Below are 19,791 nucleotides of genomic sequence, written 5' to 3' on the forward strand. Positions count from 1 at the left end.
CACACACACACACACACACACATCCATTGCAGCTCTAACAGTGCTGAGCGTCACACATTTCAAACATTGTCGTGGTTCTCCCACCACTCCTTCCCAACCTTATTTCCCAGATAAAGCATCTATTGATGGGAATTTCTTCACAATTAGATCACTCTTGCTTAAAAAAAAATAGTTTTACCTCTTGCCTCCAAGTCTCCCTGCATGACCCTAAAAACAAAACAAGACAAAATCCCGCCCCCTTCCAAAATTCCACCCTGTCGAACATTGTCAACCTTAAGGCTTCCCCCAGCTGCCCGTCGTATGCATTTGCAGTTGCATATTATCATTATGAGTCCATTTTTATATCCAGAAATGTCTCTTTTTGGATCCGTCTGACTCGAGGTCATTGTGGGAGTTGGTACAAGACATGTTTGTGGTCACTGAAGGCCTGACCACATTGTCTGGAGGCTGTTTACGTGGTCCCCACAGGAAATGACTCCCTGTCAATTCACATCTGATCCACTGTGGTGCTTTTGCAACACGGAGTAATACATTTTGGCCCAGCTGCAGGCTATTATCAGGATCAGTCGACATCTTTAAGGACCACGTTTTGTTCGGTAGGTTTTTGTTTTTTTTCAGTGGGAACCTCTAACTAACCTTATTTTGTTTTTGTTTTGCAAAGAGCAGGATTTACACCCTTCACAAGGTTTCATTAGAAAGACCGAAAGATAGGACAGGAAGTAAATGCAGGGAGAAAAGTAGGTCAACCCAACTGAAACAGGAGTTGTACAAGGAGTTGTTTTCGATGTTGCATGACCACAGATATTTCAGGTTTCACACACACAGACGTTTTTTGTTTTGGTCCGTAATGGCATGATGGGAAAACAATGCATTGAGCCGTTTAAAAAAGCAGGTACTTGGTTTTATTGCTAAATGTAACCGGATTCCAACCCCAGCATTTTGGGAGGCCCGGCGCCCTCACTTTAATCCTAGATATATGAAGAAGTCTCTGGTTTCTGGCTTGTGCTTCAGGTTTATTTTGATAAAGGCTTTGTTAAAGCATAAAACCATGGAGCCACAAATCCCAGCAGCAAAGGTGCCGAGTATTTTCAGCAGTGCGTAAAATTCTGTCATGGCACCATTGCACCAGACCAATGATCGTATACATGCATGCTTGTAAAAAAGCATAATTACACACACACAACCTGATAAATGCCTGGTCTCATAATAAGGTGCTAGAATTTGTCCGAACTAAATCCAGTGACTGCAGAGGTTGTTGTTGTTCACAAGCGCAGTCACACTCATCATTTGGTGTTCCCCTGCAGAGCGAACCACAGCTAGTTAACTATAAAATCAACACGTTGAACATTTATAGAAACGGCTCACGCTTTTGCTAGTGTAGTCTACCCCAAACAAAAGTGAACCACAATCTCAATTCAGCAGGTCTACTTTTAGTTCAGCGGGCCACACACGGACCGACACGTGTCCCTGGCTTTCTGGCCTCCGCAAAAGCTAGCCGAGGAATTTATGATGGCAGTGTCTTGTAATCATGGACCTCTGTGGGGAAACTAATTACAAACTGTTAACCCCGATGTGTAATTATTTAAAGCTCCATGTCTACTATCCCGTCTCTGACCAAAAGAGTTCTGCAGGGATGACTTTTTTTTTTTTTTTTTTTTTTTTTTTTGAAGGCCACCCTCACAAGTTGGTATCGCACTGATTCCCTCGACAAAAAAGCCAATGGGATATTTCCTTTGGATTATTAAAGGAAATACGATTTGTTGTTATGATTTTTGAAGCGAGAGTGCAATCGGCACACAAGTATAAAGCTAATGTCGAGCTTTAAACGAGCGACACCACGGTCACATGAGGACGATGTATACACAACGAGGCTGTGAAGGCGCTCTAGTCACCGTGATGGCGTTTTGTAGTCGCTAAAAAGCTTCAAAATCCACCACAGTGGTATTTACTGACATGTTTTCTGTCTTAAAACAAAATGTTAAAATCCTCGTAAGCTCGTGTTCACCACCGACCTTATTTCAGGCACCTAACCAAAAACCCATTTTAAAGAAAAACATTGACATTGACAAGCAGAAGTGCAAAAAGTGCTCACTCATATCTGGGTTTTAGGACTCATTCAGGAAGCCCTCTAGCTGATCAAGTGTTAATTAACATGAAATAATGCGGTGTTAAGAGTTAGTCTGACCAAGCAAGATATGGACACTTCTTACAACAATGTGCAGCGATGATTTGGGAGAGTGTGACAGAAATAATTGAGTAGAATTTTTGAAGCTGCAGCCGCCACAGTATTTTGACTGCTGTGCCTTTTTAGAGACACACATTATCATGCGCTGTATATGGTTCAGCTACCAGCATATACTCCCCGGTTTACTCTTCCCCTGTCCACTCGCTAAAAATAGCAACCGTATCCTGTAGACCGTCGACCTGAAAACCGCCCAGGGAGCAGGTGTGACGATGAAATGCCATGTGCTCTCTTAAAGACAGACCCATTAGTTAACCAAAATGTATCTTTAACCATTTTACTGAGGTCTCCAGCTTGGGTAAGCGGTATATATCTCCACAATTCAAAACGGTCGATTCTTTGTGTTTTGGTCTGTGTCCAACATGAAGCCGTTTCGTTGGTTTCTTAGTTTTTGTTAGCGGTCTAAACTGGGCCGATCACAGCTGTTTTAATGGAGTTAAGTCTCCTTTGCAACTGCATGATTTTCAGTGTTGAACATCTTGGTAGCTGTTACTGGCACTCACTGTCACACGACTTGTCATTCTTTATTCATCACAAAGTCTAGAGGAAACCACTACACCCCCCCCCCCCCCAGTTCAAGCTTGCAATTCTGTATTTTTTGGACTCTGTTATCTTCTGGAGAACGCTGTGCCTCCATGAACTTGGTCGTCCGGAACACTTAGATTCCCCTAACTTGGGCGGGTCCTGCTCTGCTTCCAGTCTGCCGTTTGCCAGGAGCCTCCGCTGCTCCCCAGAGAGCCCGCATCTCCAGGCCATCAACGCGGCTTTTAATACCCGCGGCAGTGTTGAGGTGACAGCCTAGCTGTCTCCTTGGCAGATACCTCAGGGTTAATGTATAAACAGGCTCGTGTGGCTTGAGGGGGTGACAGACTTGAGATTGGTTTACACTCAAGTGCTCTGCAGACCTTCATGGCCGGTGGCGGCGGTGCTGCTGTGGGTCGAATCGGAGAAGGGGAACAGAAATGTTTCCAGTCCAAAGTGATGATTAAAAACATGTTGCAAACCGAGTTCAGTGGGAAACTGCTTAATTGAGTTGGCAGTCAACAAGGGGGATGTCAAACTTTGTGACGATTTAACATGAATACAAATTTGACAGGACAATCACAATTCTTGTCCCTGTTGGTTTTAGTCTCTCTACTGCTGTTTCCAAGTTCTAGAAAGTCGTGATTAAATAATATTTAGATCGGTTGTGTGGCTCATAATAACTCGTATTGTTTACCATTCGGGCCGTTTAGTTTGATCACATTATGCAAACTAGACGGTGCGCACAGAGGCAAAACTCTCATGAATATTGTCATTGTGTAATTATTCTTAAACTTGCATTACATTACAGTCATTTAGCAGACGCTATTATCCAAAGCGACTTACAATAAGTGTATTCACTTCAAAACAAACACGATTATCCCTCAATTAGAATAGTGTTAGAGGTTTTTTCCTTCACAGACGAAAAAAAGAACATGGGACACAGAAAGCCCAAAGAGGAAGCTGCAGTATTTCTGCAACCTTTTATGCAGCTGGTCTATATATTTTTTTTTTAATATGTTAATGCTCACGTATACACCAGTGAAGCTGAAAACATTGTTTGTGCAGCTCTTGGTTGCTTTGGAGACACGACAGACCCTGAGGTTTCTTGTTATTTGCTTCAAGAATGCTGATCTTGCTGATAGCGAGGAGCCAGGCGTCCGCTTGCAGTCCCTCTCTCTTGTCCTTAAGTTTCACCCTCACCCCCCTTCTCTTTACACCCTATCACTTTTTCACTTGCCCTTCTCTGCTCCGTGCCGGCTACTCTTTGACATCTCCCTCCCTCAGTTTTCCTCTCTCAATTTTTCCTCCATCTCTGTTCATGTGTGGCAGGTTTCATTTGGCTGCAACGCGAGGACACCTAGAGTGTCTCAATCTCATCCTGGGACACGGTGTTGATGTCACTGCCTCTGATGCCACGGGTGAGTTCAGGTTGGATGAAAGCAATATCCTGGAGCTGTACTTATATACTTGGATGTTCTTGACCCAACATGCTTTGTATTGTATGAAAGCTTCTTCTTCAGTTCATGAAATCTCTGCATCGGTAACGATAAATCTGCAGCGCGGCCGGTCCGCCGTGTTTATTTCATTAAACCGCCTGAAGACAGCATATCTATACAGACCTCTTCACATCAGACTGGCCGGTCACAGTATAAGTTACGACTCCATATTCTGATTTTTTTATGAAGGAGGCGTCTAGTTACAAGGGCTCATAGGAGCCTCTTTTCCTTTTTATGTTTTATCCTTGAAACACATTGGAGTACAATGCTGTTAAATACTAAACTATGTGACGATGTACAAGCTGTGTGTTCATGTCCGCCATGACGCTCTGAACCACCCAAACCTTTCCTTAGCTATTAGACCAGTGAGGTGACCGGCTGAGAGAGTATTTAATAATCACCACACCCGCTGATATACAGGTATATTCACCTTCGCCCAGCCCTTTAGCACGACACACCGCTGCACATACATGAACCAAAATAGAACATGAAGACACCTACCACCTCTCTGGCATTCATTATCTGAGGGTTCTGAATATATAATATAATATAAGGTGCAATGGATGCTTTTGCACCCTTGTAGCACCGTGTGCGGTAGAACTAGAATAGTGTGTGACCCTGCTTAATGCGCATATATGTCATTAAACAGGGCCTCTCACATCAAGTGATGTGAGAAGAGTAAATGTGATGTTATGTCCACATTATTACATTTTAAATCAAGGCAGATGAAGTCAGTTTCCTGCTTTTAAAAAGTAGATGAGGATGTGTTTTGCAGAAAATTGGTCTCATTAAATGTATTTATAGATCATCAATAGAAGCAGAGTGCTGCTCGGCATTGTCGTCTTGTTTTGCACTCAATTTCAATCTCATTCAATTTCAGGGTTGATATATTGTATGTTCTCTTTAAACATTGCATGACTAACTGATGAATGATATATTGGTCCAGGAAATGTAAATGTGTCAATAAAAAGGAAGGTATTCAACGTCCACAGTCAGCGAGCAATGAAAAGATTATAAAGTAGTTTAAGAAGTTTCATTTTACAACGGCAAGTGTACTCTCAACAAAGTAGAAGGATCAATACCAACGTAGAATATCTGACACTTATTCCACCTTTTTAGATTGAGATATTGAAAATGAACTAGCATTGAACTTGATTGGATGTATTTTGTCCTCGTCGCTGGACTATCAAATCGTACTGGTCGGTCGGGGCGCTACTGACAAATATTAACACACTGCAGTGACGTGGACTATGAGGGGAATTTGTCATTCAAACCTGGGAGAACAGCTGAGGAGAAACTGGCTTACTTTAAAATCCAGTCCATGTTCTGAGTCCTATAATACATTGTGCATAATTTATGTCAAACTGTGACACTCTAACTGCCTCCATTGGGATTAAAACTGGTGGTCTCTGCTTTGCCAAAGCTCAAAGTGATTCGCTGATGAATCTGGGGCTGCAATCAGTGGCACTTCATGCAGTAAACTTTAGGTTTTTAGCATCAGCAGAGCAACAGAGTGAAGCATTCTGGTTGCTTGCTACAGAATAATGTGTTTGATTGATGGTGCTGTCATGATGAAGTGATGCAATTTCCGCCGGTGCAGTTTCCCACAGTGCTGTTGTGGACGTACAAGTCCCATCTAACAGGGTCGCTAAGTGTTTATTGCTCATTGAGTTTGGCTCTAAAAATACATTCAATGAAAACCCCTGATTGTACTGATTTTCTTTCTTTCTCTCTTTTTTTCATTTTTTTTTTTTTTTTTTGCATTTATTGCTTGCAGGCAAAAACGCTCTTCATCAGGCTTCAAGAAATGGGCATTCTCTGTGTGTGCAGAAACTCTTGCAGGTAAAGAACATTTGTCTTCCACGTGTTCCTCCAACAATATTTGAACCTGACTGTTGTGTTTACTCCTTTTAAAAAAAAAAAAAAAAAAAAAAACGTGCCGAACTACAAGATAAGATGTCAAATTCTCGCATTTGTTTGTTCCGTTCTCCTGCTCCTTACGTTGGTGTGTTTGTGCATCGACACACTCTACTGCATGAATGCTCCAACGGACCTGCTTCCCAGTCACTGGCCAGTCAGAGCAGTTTCCTTCTTTAAATACTTATTGCTAAGCAGCTCTGGCAGCTGAGCCCACTCCGTATTGGTCAACAGTAGGCCCTGTTGAGTCACCGTGTCCCACTGGGGGATTTATGTGTTTACAATCAGGGGGCCATCTCTGCAATATTGTGCTCTCATAGTGTTGTAGCCCTTGCTCTTGCCCCCACCTCCCTCATGGCAGTGATCTAACTGAGGTCGCGGCTGTTGGCAGAGGGGTTGTCAGTGGTGTTGACAAGCCTACCCTCCTGCAAACCTGCCGTCCATTCTCGGTGCCGTCATCACACCAGACATAGCAGCTGGACGCCAACACCCGCCACCTCCACTATCTCCCTCGTCAGCCCAAACCCTCAAGGTATAGGATATCCCCCCTCCATGCTCCACCGTCAGCTCCCATGGCCGGTCCCCCCCCCCCCCCCCCCCCCCCCCCCCCCACCCACCCGTACAACCCCCGCCCCCTTCGCTTTGTCATTTGAGCGTGCTGCTAATTTTTGGCCCTTGTTGCTAGAGAGAGTTGGGTTTTTATAGTGGAGCTCGCTGGCAAACCTACCCAGCAACATCAGGCCCCTGTTAGCATTGAGTCCTCAAGGCTTTCATAACAGGCCCTCATCACCACAGTGGTACACTCCAACCAGCTGACTGACTGGGTAGAGATGTCACAAGCATATCAGCACAGCGCCACTTAGCCTAATATGACCTGCCTGCTGTTGCTCTCAGGTTCCACTGCCCAACCAGTGGAAATTAATAATGTTATTCTACAACTATTAAAACATAATTAAACTATTATTTGAAATAAACACTTAAACCCAGGGATAGATTTGATGTGAAACAACCAGTGTTCTCTCCTCTGTTTGGAGTAATTGTCAAATTGTAACATCTTTGTGAAATAAGCCACTTGCTCCCCATTACCAACTTTATTGAGTTGTTTATTGAGATTCTTTTGAGTTCTTCTGGCTTTGAATAACTGAAGTCAAGTACTCTTTTAGCTAACTTCATTATCCACTTAGAAAAATATTGAGTTGGCTACATAAGCTACAATGAAGAAAGGCAACCACAAGTTGGTACTGGTGACTCAACAGCATCATTTCCAGTAACTTCATTTTTTACTCATTACTCATCTTGAAGCTAAAGTAAAGCTTAATTAAAGGGTCTATCCACAGCTATCTACAACAAAGACCTTAAGCAGGTGGCGGCTGGGATGAATGACTTGGCCTCGAACAAACAAAACGTCGGAATGATGTAATTAAATTGAGGTTTCAAATTATAACTTGTGCACACACATTTGTGACCCTATTTATTTATTTGTATATTATATATTTTCTTCTCTCTATGGCCACCCCGGGCTCTGTAGTTATTTATACTTGGATTGCAAAACATAATTGAGGTGTCTTACTGCGTTGAATAGGGCTGAGCAATAATTAAAATTGATTCATTTTTTTAAAAAAAATAAAAGAAATTTTATGGAATCGTAATGTGATGAAATCATATATGGAGAAATTATTTCACACAATTATGTCTCTACAGGGATCCAGATATATGTCACAACTAGTAAAATAATCAGCGTTACTTGATTCTGTTGTTTTGCAGCACAACAGTCCAGTTGGAAATGTGGACCTACAAGGAAGAACGGCTCTTCATGATGCTGGTAGGACTCTACTCACTCTACTCTAGTACTGACTCTACTCTAGTACTGACTCTACTCCAGTATTTACTCTGCTCTAGTACTGACTCTGCTCTAGTACTGACTCTACTCTAGTACTGACTCTACTCCAGTATTTACTCTACTCTAGTACTGACTCTACTCTATTACTGACTCTACTCTAGTATTTACTCTACTCTAGTAATGACTCTACTCTAGTAATGACTCTACTCTAGTACTGACTCTACTTTAGTACTGACTCTACTCTAATACTGACTCTACTCTAGTACTGACTCTACTCCAGTATTTACTCTACTCTAGTACTGACTCTACTCTAGTACTGACTCTACTCTAGTATTTACTCTACTCTAGTACTGACTCTACTCTAATACTGACTCTACTCCAGTATTTACTCTACTCTAGTACTGACTCTGCTCTAGTACTGACTCTACTCTAGTACTGACTCTACTCTATTACTGACTCTACTCTAGTATTTACTCTACTCTAGTAATGACTCTACTCTAGTAATGACTCTACTCTAGTACTGACTCTACTTTAGTACTGACTCTACTCTAATACTGACTCTACTCTAGTACTGACTCTACTCCAGTATTTACTCTACTCTAGTACTGACTCTACTCTAGTACTGACTCTACTCTAGTATTTACTCTACTCTAGTACTGACTCTACTCTAATACTGACTCTACTCCAGTATTTACTCTACTCTAGTACTGACTCTACTCCAGTATTTACTCTACTCTAGTACTGACTCTACTCTAGTACTGACTCTACTCCAGTACTGACTCTACTCTAGTACTGACTCTACTCTAGTACTGACTCCTCCAGTATTTACTCTACTCTAGTACTGACTCTACTCCAGTATTTACTCTACTCTAGTACTGACTCTACTCTAGTACTGACTCTACTCTAGTATTTACTCTACTCTAGTATTTACTCTACTCTAGTACTGACTCTACTCTAGTACTGACTCTACTCGAGTACTGACTCTACTCGAGTACTGACTCTACTCTAGTACTGACTCTACGCTAGTATTTACTCTACTCTAGTACTGACTCTACGCTAGTATTTACTCTAGTATTTACTCTACTCTAGTATTTACTCTACTCTAGTACTGACTCTACTCTAGTATTTACTCTACTCTAGTCCTGACTCTACTCTAGTACTTACTCTACCTTTGTCCTGACTTTACTCTAGTACTGACTCTACTCTAGTACTAACTCTACTCTAGTATTTACTCTACTCTAGTATTTACTCTAGTACCGACTCTACTCGAGTACTGACTCTACCTTTGTCCTGACTTTACTCTAGTACTGTAGTATAGTGCTTAGTCTACTCTAAAACTGACTCTATTCTACTCAAGTGCAGACTATACTCTAGTACTTGGTCTACTCTAGTGCTGACTGTATTCTACTGTAGTATAATGTTTAGTCTACTCTTAAACTGACTGTATTCTACTGTAGTATAATGTTTAGTCTGCTCTTAAACTGACTGTATTCTACTCTAGTTCTGAGTACTCTATACTGACTCTACCCTAGTCCTAACTCTACTTTATTCTACTTTACTTTAGCAAAGACGTTACTCTAATCTACTCTACTGTACTTTATTCTTCTTAACCTAAGTAACTACTCTACTCTATTCTACTTTACCTTAGTAACGACTTTACTCTTCTCTACCCGTCACTACTCTATTCTACTTTATTCTATTTTACCTTAGTAACTACTCTACTCGACTGTATTCTACATTATCTTAGTCCCGGCTTTACTGTACTCTGTACACTGTATCCTGTTTGAAATAAATGAAAAAACCCTGGTGAGCAGAGCGTCCACATGCTCATTAAAATGAAACCGTGCTGTCTTGATTCTAAAGAGAGTGCTTGAATTGCTTTTCTCCTTTTCAACACTAAACCCAGCTCCACGCTGCTGCACATGTGATGAAATGATTGTGGTCATTTTCTTCTCTCTTTCTCCACAGTCATGGCCGGCTGCTCCTCAAGTGTGAAACTTCTCTGTGACAGTGGGGCTTCTGTGAATACCACTGATTTCGTGAGAATTTTTTTTTCACTTCATCTCACATCGTGTGTTGTAATGGTCACTTCTAAGATATTTTCAGTTCAGTTATCATTGCAGAAAAGTGTATTGATTGACTTGCTCCTTGTCAATGACGGTCATTCATTTCATGAAAGGTTAGTTGGAGCAGCACAAAAACGTGTTCATTAAATATTAATTTAGTCCACTTGAATGAGCGCTTTCTAAATTCTGCATGAGCCTTTTTGCTTTGAGGTTGGCTATAAATTGATTCTTTGGATTGGAATTGAAAAGTGTTGTTTTATTCTGAAAAGTCAGCTTTTTAAAAACCAACATGGCTCAGTTAAAATTTTGTTTCAAAGCTAACCTCCTCATCTCATAACTGTGTATCTTTAGATGTACTTTTGTGTATTAATCTGTATGTGTTTTGATTTTCTCCAGGATGGCAGGACACCTCTGGTGCTGGCAACCCAGATGTGTCATCCACGCATCTGTCAGCTGCTGCTGGAGCGAGGGGCTGACATCACCACCCGGGACAAACAAAACAAGTAAGAAACATCACCCCTTCACGGTGTTTATCTCTGGTTAGCTTGTTGGCATATATACATTTTAATAATTGGGAGTTTGTGTTGCTTACAAAAGGCAGCTTTTGACAGGTGGCGTAGGTTACTAACTTAAAACAATTAGAATTTCTGTAGATTTCCATTTGTGTCTTTCTGAAGATAGAAAACACTGTAAATTCTGTGCCAGCTATTCAAATGTATCATAAAATAAAAATATATTTCTGAAAGGGCCTTTACTGTACTTACTTTGCAAAAAGGATCATAGAACCTTGTAGCACAATCTGGGTCAGGCAGGTGATGAATATCAGCAAAAGTAGACATTTTAATAAACTAAATATTTTTTTAATAAGATGCTGTATATTTGTATAGAACATTTTTGTGGCCAACTAGACATTACATCACAGTCATTTTTTTTATTTTTTATTTAGACAAACCAGTTTTGTTTGGGGTATAAGAATAAACAAATTCCATGGCTTAATTATACAGTAGTGACACAGTATCAGTAGTTTTAGATGCTTTAAAAATATAGTGCCTCAGAAAGTTTTACGTTTCTATTTTCAGTTTTAAATTACTTTTAACGTCACAATAATGTACTGCATGTTTTGCCTGATTCAGTTACTGTGGTTTCTGAGCAGCATTTCTAACACAAACACAGCACGGTTCTTAAAAATGTAATAAAAAGAAGTAGATGTGGTGACAAGAGAAGGACAAATCCACTCGGCTCAGCTCCCACAGCTCTGAATTATTCAGCGGCAGTGAAACTACACGCACACAGAATTGTTGTTTTGTAGCACATGTTTTGATTTGACATCCTCGTATTCAGACACAAATTGCTCCATTGATAGTTTGTGCATGTTCTCGCTCATATGCGGTGTTTGTCCTCAGGACGGCGCTGATTCTGGGCTGCGAGTACGGCTGTAAGGATGCAGTGGAGGTGTTGCTGAAGAGCGGCACCGACGTGAAGGCAGTAGACAGCTTGGGTCACGATGCCTTTCACTACGCCCGCCTCAGCAAGAACCTGGAGCTCGTTGCCATGGTCAAAAGTTACCTCGACAAAGCAACCAGAGGTCAGATGGCAACAAAAAAAAAGCCGGCACCAGAGACTAAACATGAAAGAATTCTGTTGCAGTTTATAAAAGCATAATTTGCATGGCTTTGCAGCTGAGAATCACCTCACCTATTCTATAAAACAAATAGCTTTTTTCAAGGTGAAAGAGGATTTAGATGAGGAGCAACACGTCTCTCGAGTTTTGCTGGCTCTGTTTTAGCTGCATGACAATATTTATATATTCATAAATTAATTCAGTGATTCTCTTACTCTTATTGGCAACGACAGCAAAGTGTGGCACGCTACGGCTCCATTTGGGAAAATATGTCAAAAGCATGATGCTGTTCTGTTTTAGATCTGCTGTAGAATCTAGAATCATGTCATTGCAGAATGTAAATATTCTATTTTGATTTTCTAATCAATATGAATTTTAACATCCCACAATATCTTAGGCCATCATTTTTGACTTGAACGATCATTTCCTGATTCTGTATTTCTCTGATATATTGTTATTCTTGAGTGCATTCCTTTCCTTGAACATGTTTTGAAGATGGACTGTTCTGTAAACACACACCTGCACATCTGAACTTGCTGTTTTTCTTTTTTTTCTTTCAGATAAAGAGGCCGCGAAGATGGAGCAGTGGAAGCGACAGGTAATCCTGCAGCATCCATTAAACCCCACTTATAGTGAGGAGCAGCTGTTATTCTCCACACTGACATTTGGAGTGGCCATTTTTTTTTTTTTTTTTGTCTCTTTGTCAAAAGATGGCAACGTTAAAGGTGAAGGCCATTGAAATGCTGAGACACATTGAATCCTTTAGATGGTGCTTTTTCTTCCAGTGGTTTTCTTTGCCTCGCTCACTGCCGCTCAGGTGTACATGACTGCCATCTAGTGGTTATCTAGAGAGTTGTCCTGTACACTTTCATAACCTTTGGTAATGTTATATCTTCAAAACATGGTTGTAAAACGGATCCTGTCTCATCCTCAGCATTCAGTGGAGAGATCAGAGGCAGCTGAGGCTAACAGAAGGGATCAAATCATACATGTAAGTGCTGTTTAACGTCAGCCTCCCTATTCCCCACACACACACACACACACACACACACACACACACACACACACACACGCGCAAGCGACCTTCATGACATTTAGGGAGTGTTTACTTGAATTCACTGCATCCAAAGTCAAATTCAATCATCCAGACATCCTTGTCCATAAAGCAGTGATACATCATTATTTGTTTTTAGCACTCAGTAATTGTATTTTGGTCGGTTTAAGTTTTTAAGCTTTATCGTTGTGTGTTTCAGGACTTGGAGAGGCAGAACGAGACCCTGCAGGAAAGTCTTAGGAAGTACCACCAGGATCAGAGAGCCTTGTTAGATAAAGTCAACGTGCTGCAGCAACAGCTCACACAGGTAAACAACACAACAAGAGCTACTTGGCTAAAGAATAGCTCAGCAGCTAGAGTAAGCCTAGAGTAAGCATGCTTTTCCTTTACTGCTGGCTTGTTTTGTCAGTGTGTGGGTACATCTGAGGGTCTTTAACTATAGCTTTGTAAGCAAATATAATATTAAAAGCTGATGTTAGGATGTCATCATTCTAATATCAAGGAATGTGTAATCAGCAATCACAAAACACAAAGCAATATGAAATAGTGATGACTTATTCATTCAGTGAGCATAATAGATTCTAGCTGCCAGAATAATAACGAGGAATTTCAATCATAAGAATTTAGTGGTTTGTTGTTCATTATTAATCCCTTAATTGACTGTATTTTTATATATATATATATATATATATATATATATATATATATATTTATTTATTTATTTATTTATTTATTAATAATTTTTTTTAATTCATCTGCAGGAAAAGATCACTGTGGAAGATGCTCAAAAAGAGGTATGAAACTGAAATGATTTGTTGGACATTGTGGGCCTCATTCACACTTCTCTCAGTTGTTTTCTTGGTTACATGTGTTTTGTCAGAATCTTATTATACAGCAGTAGCAGTCATGAGTGCAGTGTGCAGACGTCTTACGTTACCGTATGACCTCTGAATCCTAAAAATACGAGCGAATGAGAGCGGTTGAGGAATGTTGGTGGAGCGGTATCAACACAGAGCTGTACATGTTGAGGTGGAGGGGGAAGGAAGGTAGCGCGGCTGTGACGTAATGGAACTTGATAACGTGCTACCAGGTCCACACATTCAGGATTCAAGGTGAAGTGCTGAAGCAATTCAGCATTTTGGAATTTCCTGAACAACAAAAGAATAACTTGGTTCCACTGTTTTAGTCTAAAAGTCAAAAATGTACTTTACTTTATCAACAATTACAACATGTTAAAAACATATTCTACTAACAAATAGCTCCAGACATGTTCATTAAAGCCCATTTGATTATGTTTTTAAACTTGAAGCGCCTCCAGTGGTGACAAAAATACATGCTGTAGACTAAAGCACTGCAACTCTTAGTATTAGTTATTAAAAGACCAAAACAGTTCACACTGTTTATTATTATATATGAGTAAATTACAGTTTTTAATACGAGTCTTAGAAGCCCTGAACAATTGGTGTGTGGCAGATATTATTTGCACATTCTTTAAAGATAAAAGATAACAAATGTATCTAAATGCATTTTGGAGTAGGTAGTATCGTTTAAAGTGCATCTATTCTCTTTGATACATGATATTATTAAACTGTATCTTCCATCAGTCAGTAACCAGTCATTTATTGATCTTTGTGTGTCTTTCTCTTGAATCAGAAGGGTCAGTTGAAGATGTTACTCGGCTCCAAAGAGAGAGAAGAAGGAGCTCGAGGCCAGGAGACTGTCAAGGTTCAGCTGCGGAGTACTTTGGTCAGTGACTTTACACTGAATCCAATTTTTACTTTGAGCTTTTAATCCTCAACGAAATGTGTGCATTAAAAAATAGTTGTATTTGTAATCAGACTTAATACTTGTGATTTACATTTTTTTTTGTTTTACATTCAGTTTCATATCTGAGTGTTTGTTTACCCACAAAGAACTTCACTGTCAGTTGCGAGTTTATTAGGTACACCCAGCTAAAACGAATGCAGTCGAACACAAAAGTCCCGCAAACAAACAAAAACAAGGTTACAGTTATAATGGTCCGTTTTTAATTTTTTAATTTGGAGGATGTAGTTTGTGATGCTTTTGAACTGTATAGATGATAAATGAATGCAGTAAGTTATTGAAATAAATCGGAGCTGATGAAACTATTTATAGTTGGCTGCAGTTACCTTAATTAACTAACAAACACATGACCGAGACGCTGCCTGGTGAATGCACTGTAATATGTAATGTACATCTTTTGTGGCGTCTTATTGTCGCTGCTGTGATCTGAAGTTGTTGTCATGTGTTGGATGATGCCATTTAAACCGTTCCTGGCAACGTCTCACTTGTAAAAGAGCTTTTAATCTCAATGTCACATCCCAGTTAATACAAAGGTCACGATGAATAATCTATAAAGTGTTGAAAATAGAATTTATTTTATGTCTGGGAAAAGGCTCAGTTAGACCGTTTTTGTGACGAGTATTTGTTTCTGTGTGTATTCACAGGGAGACTACTCTGGACAGTCTGTCATCAAAGGTAATCTTCATCTCTTGAACCATAAAGAAACATTTGACACAGTTATTTAAATATTCACCTGCAGATTATGACGAGGTGTGAATGTTATGTTTGTACGCTGTTTTTCTCGCAGGGAAAGAAAACAGTTTGGTCAAACAAGCTCACAGCCTGGACTCTGAACGGGTACGTTTTTATCTGTGGAGCCACATGACTTTCAAACGTCTAAAGTACAATGTTAGTAGTTTGCATTTGAGCAGTCTGTGTTAACAATGGTGGGCTAACAGTAGGACCTGCATGCAAATGAAACTGTTTGTACAGCATTCAGATCCTGATTGGAAAGAAAGCTGAGGAACTTTTTTTTTGCGACTATTCACTAGTCTCAAATAAAGTGTCTGGCTTTCTATAGATATAAATCCTAACGCAAATTTAAAAATGTTTTTCCTCATTCTCTGCAGATGCTCCAGAATCCTGCCGTGTCGCGCTCGCTGTCTCGCCCTCCAGAGAAGAGTCATCCCGCTGCAGGCTGGGACGTCTCTGGCGAACTGGACGCCCTCCGACGTGAACTCGAGGCGGTCAAGAGAAGACAACAGGCAGCGGACGAAGAGACGGCACGGCTTCAGACTGCCCTGAACCGCAAGAACCGAGAGTGCCAAGAGCTGGTTCTTAGCCGAGAAACCATCCAGAAACAGGCGGACCAGCAGGTTCAAGAACTGGAGGACGCCTTGGGGGACGTCCAGAAGAGGATGCTGGATTCTGAGTGTAAGGTCAAACAGCTGCAGGCCCATGTCGTCGCCGTTAAGGAACACTTAGGGGGCCAGGCGACAGAAGAGCTGCGCTCCCAGCTCCAGGATATCAAGGCCAAGTATGAAGGCGCTTCGGCCGAAGTGTGTCGCGTTCGTAACCGCCTCAAACAGAGCGAGAAGGCCTTGGAGGAGTACAAGAGCAGCGAGAACCAGCTGGCGCTAGAGGCCGAGAAGCTGAACCAAGAGCTGAGAGCTGTGAGTGCGGACAGAGATGAGCTAGCGGAAACCCTTCTCGAAATGGAAAGCCACTTAAAAGAGACCCAGACTAAACATGGCAACACAGTGCCAGCTGAGAAGTTTGACAACATGAAAAACCTGCTGAGCAACGCAGTTGATGAGAAGGAACGGCAGATCGCTGAGCTGAGGGAAGACTACGATCGCGTGCTGGAGGAGGTGGCAGAGCTCCATCGAAAGCTGGACAGTCCGTCATCCCAGGGAGGATCGGGGGCGAAGTCCGCTGAGGAGCAGCAGAGGATACGGGCCGCCCTCGAAGAGCAGAACGCTTCTCTGAAAAGGAAACTGACCGACGTGACCGCCAGAAGCCAGGCTCTAATTCAGGAGGTCGAGGAGAGCGAGGAGGAGAGGGATATTCTACGAGAGCAGCTGGACGAGCTCAACGGCCGGATTGAGATGGACTACGTTCCCATGACGGCGCACGATGAAGCCCGGAGGAACATGGTAACGGCGTTGGAGGAGCTGGAGGACAAACTGGTGGAAGCCAGCGAACGTTACGGAAAAGCAGAGGCGCAAGTCCAGCAGCTTCAGTCCGAGAGGCCAGCGCTGCAGGAGAACATCAGCAGTCTCCAAAGCGCCAGTGAGAGACGCCTCAGCGAAATGGACGCTCTGAGATCTCAGAACGCCGACCTGATGAAGAAACTTGAACTTTTGCAGAGGAGGTGCGACGACAGCAACAAAGAGTGTGTGCAGCTGACCACGCAGAGCCAGACTCTGAAGCAGAGCTTGGAGGGAGAGTATGTTCCCAGACAGCAGCACGAGCAAGTGAAGATGGAGTTGAGTTCCACCTTAGAGAGTGTTAAAGCTGAGAGGTTGAAGTTGGAGACCAAGGGTCAAGAAAGTGGGGAAGAATTGAAGAATGTGAAAGAAAGAAATGAAATGTTAAATGAGAAGTTGGAAAAAGTCCAGTTGGAGATGAAAAAGGACTACGTGAGCGTAAAAGACCACAAAGCTATCACAGACAGGTTGAACGCTGCTGTGGTCGAGGCAGAGAATAGAGCAAACGAAGTGTCGGGGAGTTACGTGTTGGCTCAGGAGGAAGCGGTGAAGCTTACCCAAGAACTGGAAGCACAGAGGAAAGAACTTGATACCATACAGGAGGCTATTCAGTCCAAGTTTATTCCACTGACGGCAGCCGAGGAGAAGGATCACTCTCACAGCGCTCAGGTGAAGGAGCTGACCGCGAAGCTGTCGGAGATGGAAGAGAAGTACAACGGAGAAACGTCTGCAAGAGAGAGCGTCAAACAGGAGAACGAGAAACTAAAAGTCGAGATTGAATCTGTTCAGCGGAGGCTAGACTCTGCTGTGGTTACCGGTGAAAAGCACAAGAATGTGGAGGAGGAGTTCAAGGATAAATTTGAGGGATTAACTCAGAAGTTGGTCAAGTTAGAGCAGCAGCACGAGGAGGTAACGCTTCAGAAAGAGGATCTCCAACAGCAGAACGCCCTCGGCAAAGCTCAGATCCAGAATCTCCACGAGCGTCTGAAATCGGAGTTGACTCGGATTGCGACATACGACACGGAGCTTAAAGCGCTCCATGACGCCATGCAGCAATCCCAGGCCGACTGCAAGAAAGCAAGAGAGGCTCAGCAGGAGGAGGCCCACAGGGTTTGCGCCTTGCAGAAAGAAGTTCAGGAGCGCCGCGGGGATCAGGCTTCTCTGCTGCAACAGACAGCCAAGGCCAAGGACGCCCTGGAGGCTGAGGTCGCTAAGCTTCGTTTGGCGCTCCGCGAAGAGGAGGAGAACGGCGCCCAGAGGGCCGAAGACGTGTCCGCCCTGCAATCTGAGCTCCTGCAGGCCACACAGACTCTCGAGGAAATTAACTATAAAGAAGACCAAATGAGCCAGCTGAAGAAGGAGAAGCAGCAGCTGGAGGAGGAGGCTGCCAACCTGAGCAACAAGCTTCTGAGCTTAGCAGAAGAAGGCAAAGAGGCCCGTCGGGAGGCAGCGCAAGCGAGGGAGGGTGAGAGCAGAGCGCGGACGGAGACGGAGGCTGTCCAGGAGAAGGGACGTGTCATCGAGAGGGAAATCAGGGAGCTGAAGGAGAGATACGATGAGTCGCTCAACACCATCTGTGATCTTCAAAGGGGGATTCAGAAATCAGCTCAGCAGACTGAAGCCAAAGACAAAAAGGTAACAGAAAATGAAAACTTTGCTGTCGGTCTTTGTTTTATTATTCAAACTACATTTGGTGCAGGCAGTATGTGTTTTCATCCCTGTTTCTAGGGATGAAATTCTTCTTACAGTTTCGTTGATAAATGGATGAACATTAACATTTGTGTGTGTGTGTGTGTGTGTGTGTGTGTGTGTGTGTGTGTGTGTCAGATCACAGAGTTGCTGACAGATGTTGAGCGATTGAAGCAGGCACTAAACGGTCTGTCCCAGCTGGCGTACACGAGCAACGCGCCCAATAAGAGACAGACGCAGCACATCGACACACTCCACGCGCAGATCAAGACCCTACAGCAACAGCTGGCTGTGAGTGGACACGCAGACGATTTCTTTAAGATATTAAATTAAATTTAAAAGTTTATGCTGCAAACATTTTAGCTTCACAATCCATGTGTTGTATTTTGGTTTAGAATAAATCATATGGAAACTACTTTTAAGTGAAATACATTGATGCAGGGACCGAATTTACAATATAGGAGAGTAAAAAAAGATAAGCACCAACAAACACAAATAAGAAACCTAATAATAAATAATGCAGTTAAGATTCAAGACAAGTTAAAACAAGAATAACTGGAAGTGCAATAGTAATGAAATTAAAGATTTAAATTGGTTAAAGTGAGGTAAGCTGTGGATTGTTCAGCATGTGATCATGATGGTGGTTACAGCGTGTCTACCTCCTTTACATTTCTGTATTCAAACCTATGACAAAAAGCAAAATGCAACCAACTGTAGAAAGAAATGCGCGTTGTTCTTACCGTAGCACTAAGCTGTACAATGACCACTTCATGCTTTTCTCTTCTGCTCCATCAGGATGCTGAGAGGCAACACAGAGACGTGGTTTCCATTTACCGGACTCATCTTCTCAGTGCAGCGCAGGTACGTTTCTCTCATTGATCTCTAGCGAGGCTCGTCTGACTTTCATTCCCGTGAATGCTCTTATGTTCGGACAGTTATGCTGATGTGACGAGCATGTTGAGAACAGGAACGATGTAACTTGTTATGGAGAAGAGATGAATCATTCTCGTTAAAACTCTTAATTGCATAAGAAGGCAGACCGTTTTGTCGATAGTGGGCCATTGCCAGCAACACTTTTCCGCTTTTGATGAAATAAACTTCTCCTCCGTTAACAGATGTTGTTCGCTCGTCGTAAACTTTCGGCCATCCGTAGAGCAAAAAGAAGTAATTGACAGAAATCGGGAGCCGTCGCAACAGCTGCAGCGCGGCTCTAGTTAGCGTGCAGTCTACACATTTTTGAGAGGCGAAACAAATCACAGAAGGCTTCTACGACACACTGGCCTTAAAACAATAAACGACCACTGCAGTCATTGAATGATGGGTAGACA

The 19,791-nt window shown here is 42.2% G+C and overlaps 1 protein-coding gene across 2 annotated transcripts in view; it reads left to right on the forward strand.

The window, feature by feature from the left end:
• Nucleotides 1-19,791, forward strand: part of uacab (uveal autoantigen with coiled-coil domains and ankyrin repeats b) — a 43,354-nt gene that overhangs the window by 20,152 nt on the left and 3,411 nt on the right. For both annotated transcript variants that reach the window (XM_068724280.1, XM_068724281.1), the window contains exons 3-18: nt 4,097-4,185; nt 6,041-6,105; nt 7,945-8,002; nt 9,989-10,059; nt 10,483-10,589; nt 11,490-11,671; nt 12,268-12,305; nt 12,642-12,698; nt 12,961-13,068; nt 13,523-13,555; nt 14,415-14,507; nt 15,230-15,260; nt 15,373-15,422; nt 15,695-18,409; nt 18,602-18,754; nt 19,259-19,324. In XM_068724280.1, the coding sequence (XP_068580381.1) occupies nt 4,097-4,185; nt 6,041-6,105; nt 7,945-8,002; nt 9,989-10,059; nt 10,483-10,589; nt 11,490-11,671; nt 12,268-12,305; nt 12,642-12,698; nt 12,961-13,068; nt 13,523-13,555; nt 14,415-14,507; nt 15,230-15,260; nt 15,373-15,422; nt 15,695-18,409; nt 18,602-18,754; nt 19,259-19,324 (3,916 nt within the window). The remainder of the gene's footprint in view (nt 1-4,096; nt 4,186-6,040; nt 6,106-7,944; nt 8,003-9,988; nt 10,060-10,482; nt 10,590-11,489; nt 11,672-12,267; nt 12,306-12,641; nt 12,699-12,960; nt 13,069-13,522; nt 13,556-14,414; nt 14,508-15,229; nt 15,261-15,372; nt 15,423-15,694; nt 18,410-18,601; nt 18,755-19,258; nt 19,325-19,791) is intronic.

The sequence above is a fragment of the Cebidichthys violaceus genome, unplaced genomic scaffold (genome assembly GCF_023349555.1).
Source record: "Cebidichthys violaceus isolate CVI_PGR_0920_01 unplaced genomic scaffold, fCebVio1.0.p SCAF_30, whole genome shotgun sequence".
Lineage (NCBI taxonomy): Eukaryota > Metazoa > Chordata > Actinopteri > Perciformes > Stichaeidae > Cebidichthys > Cebidichthys violaceus.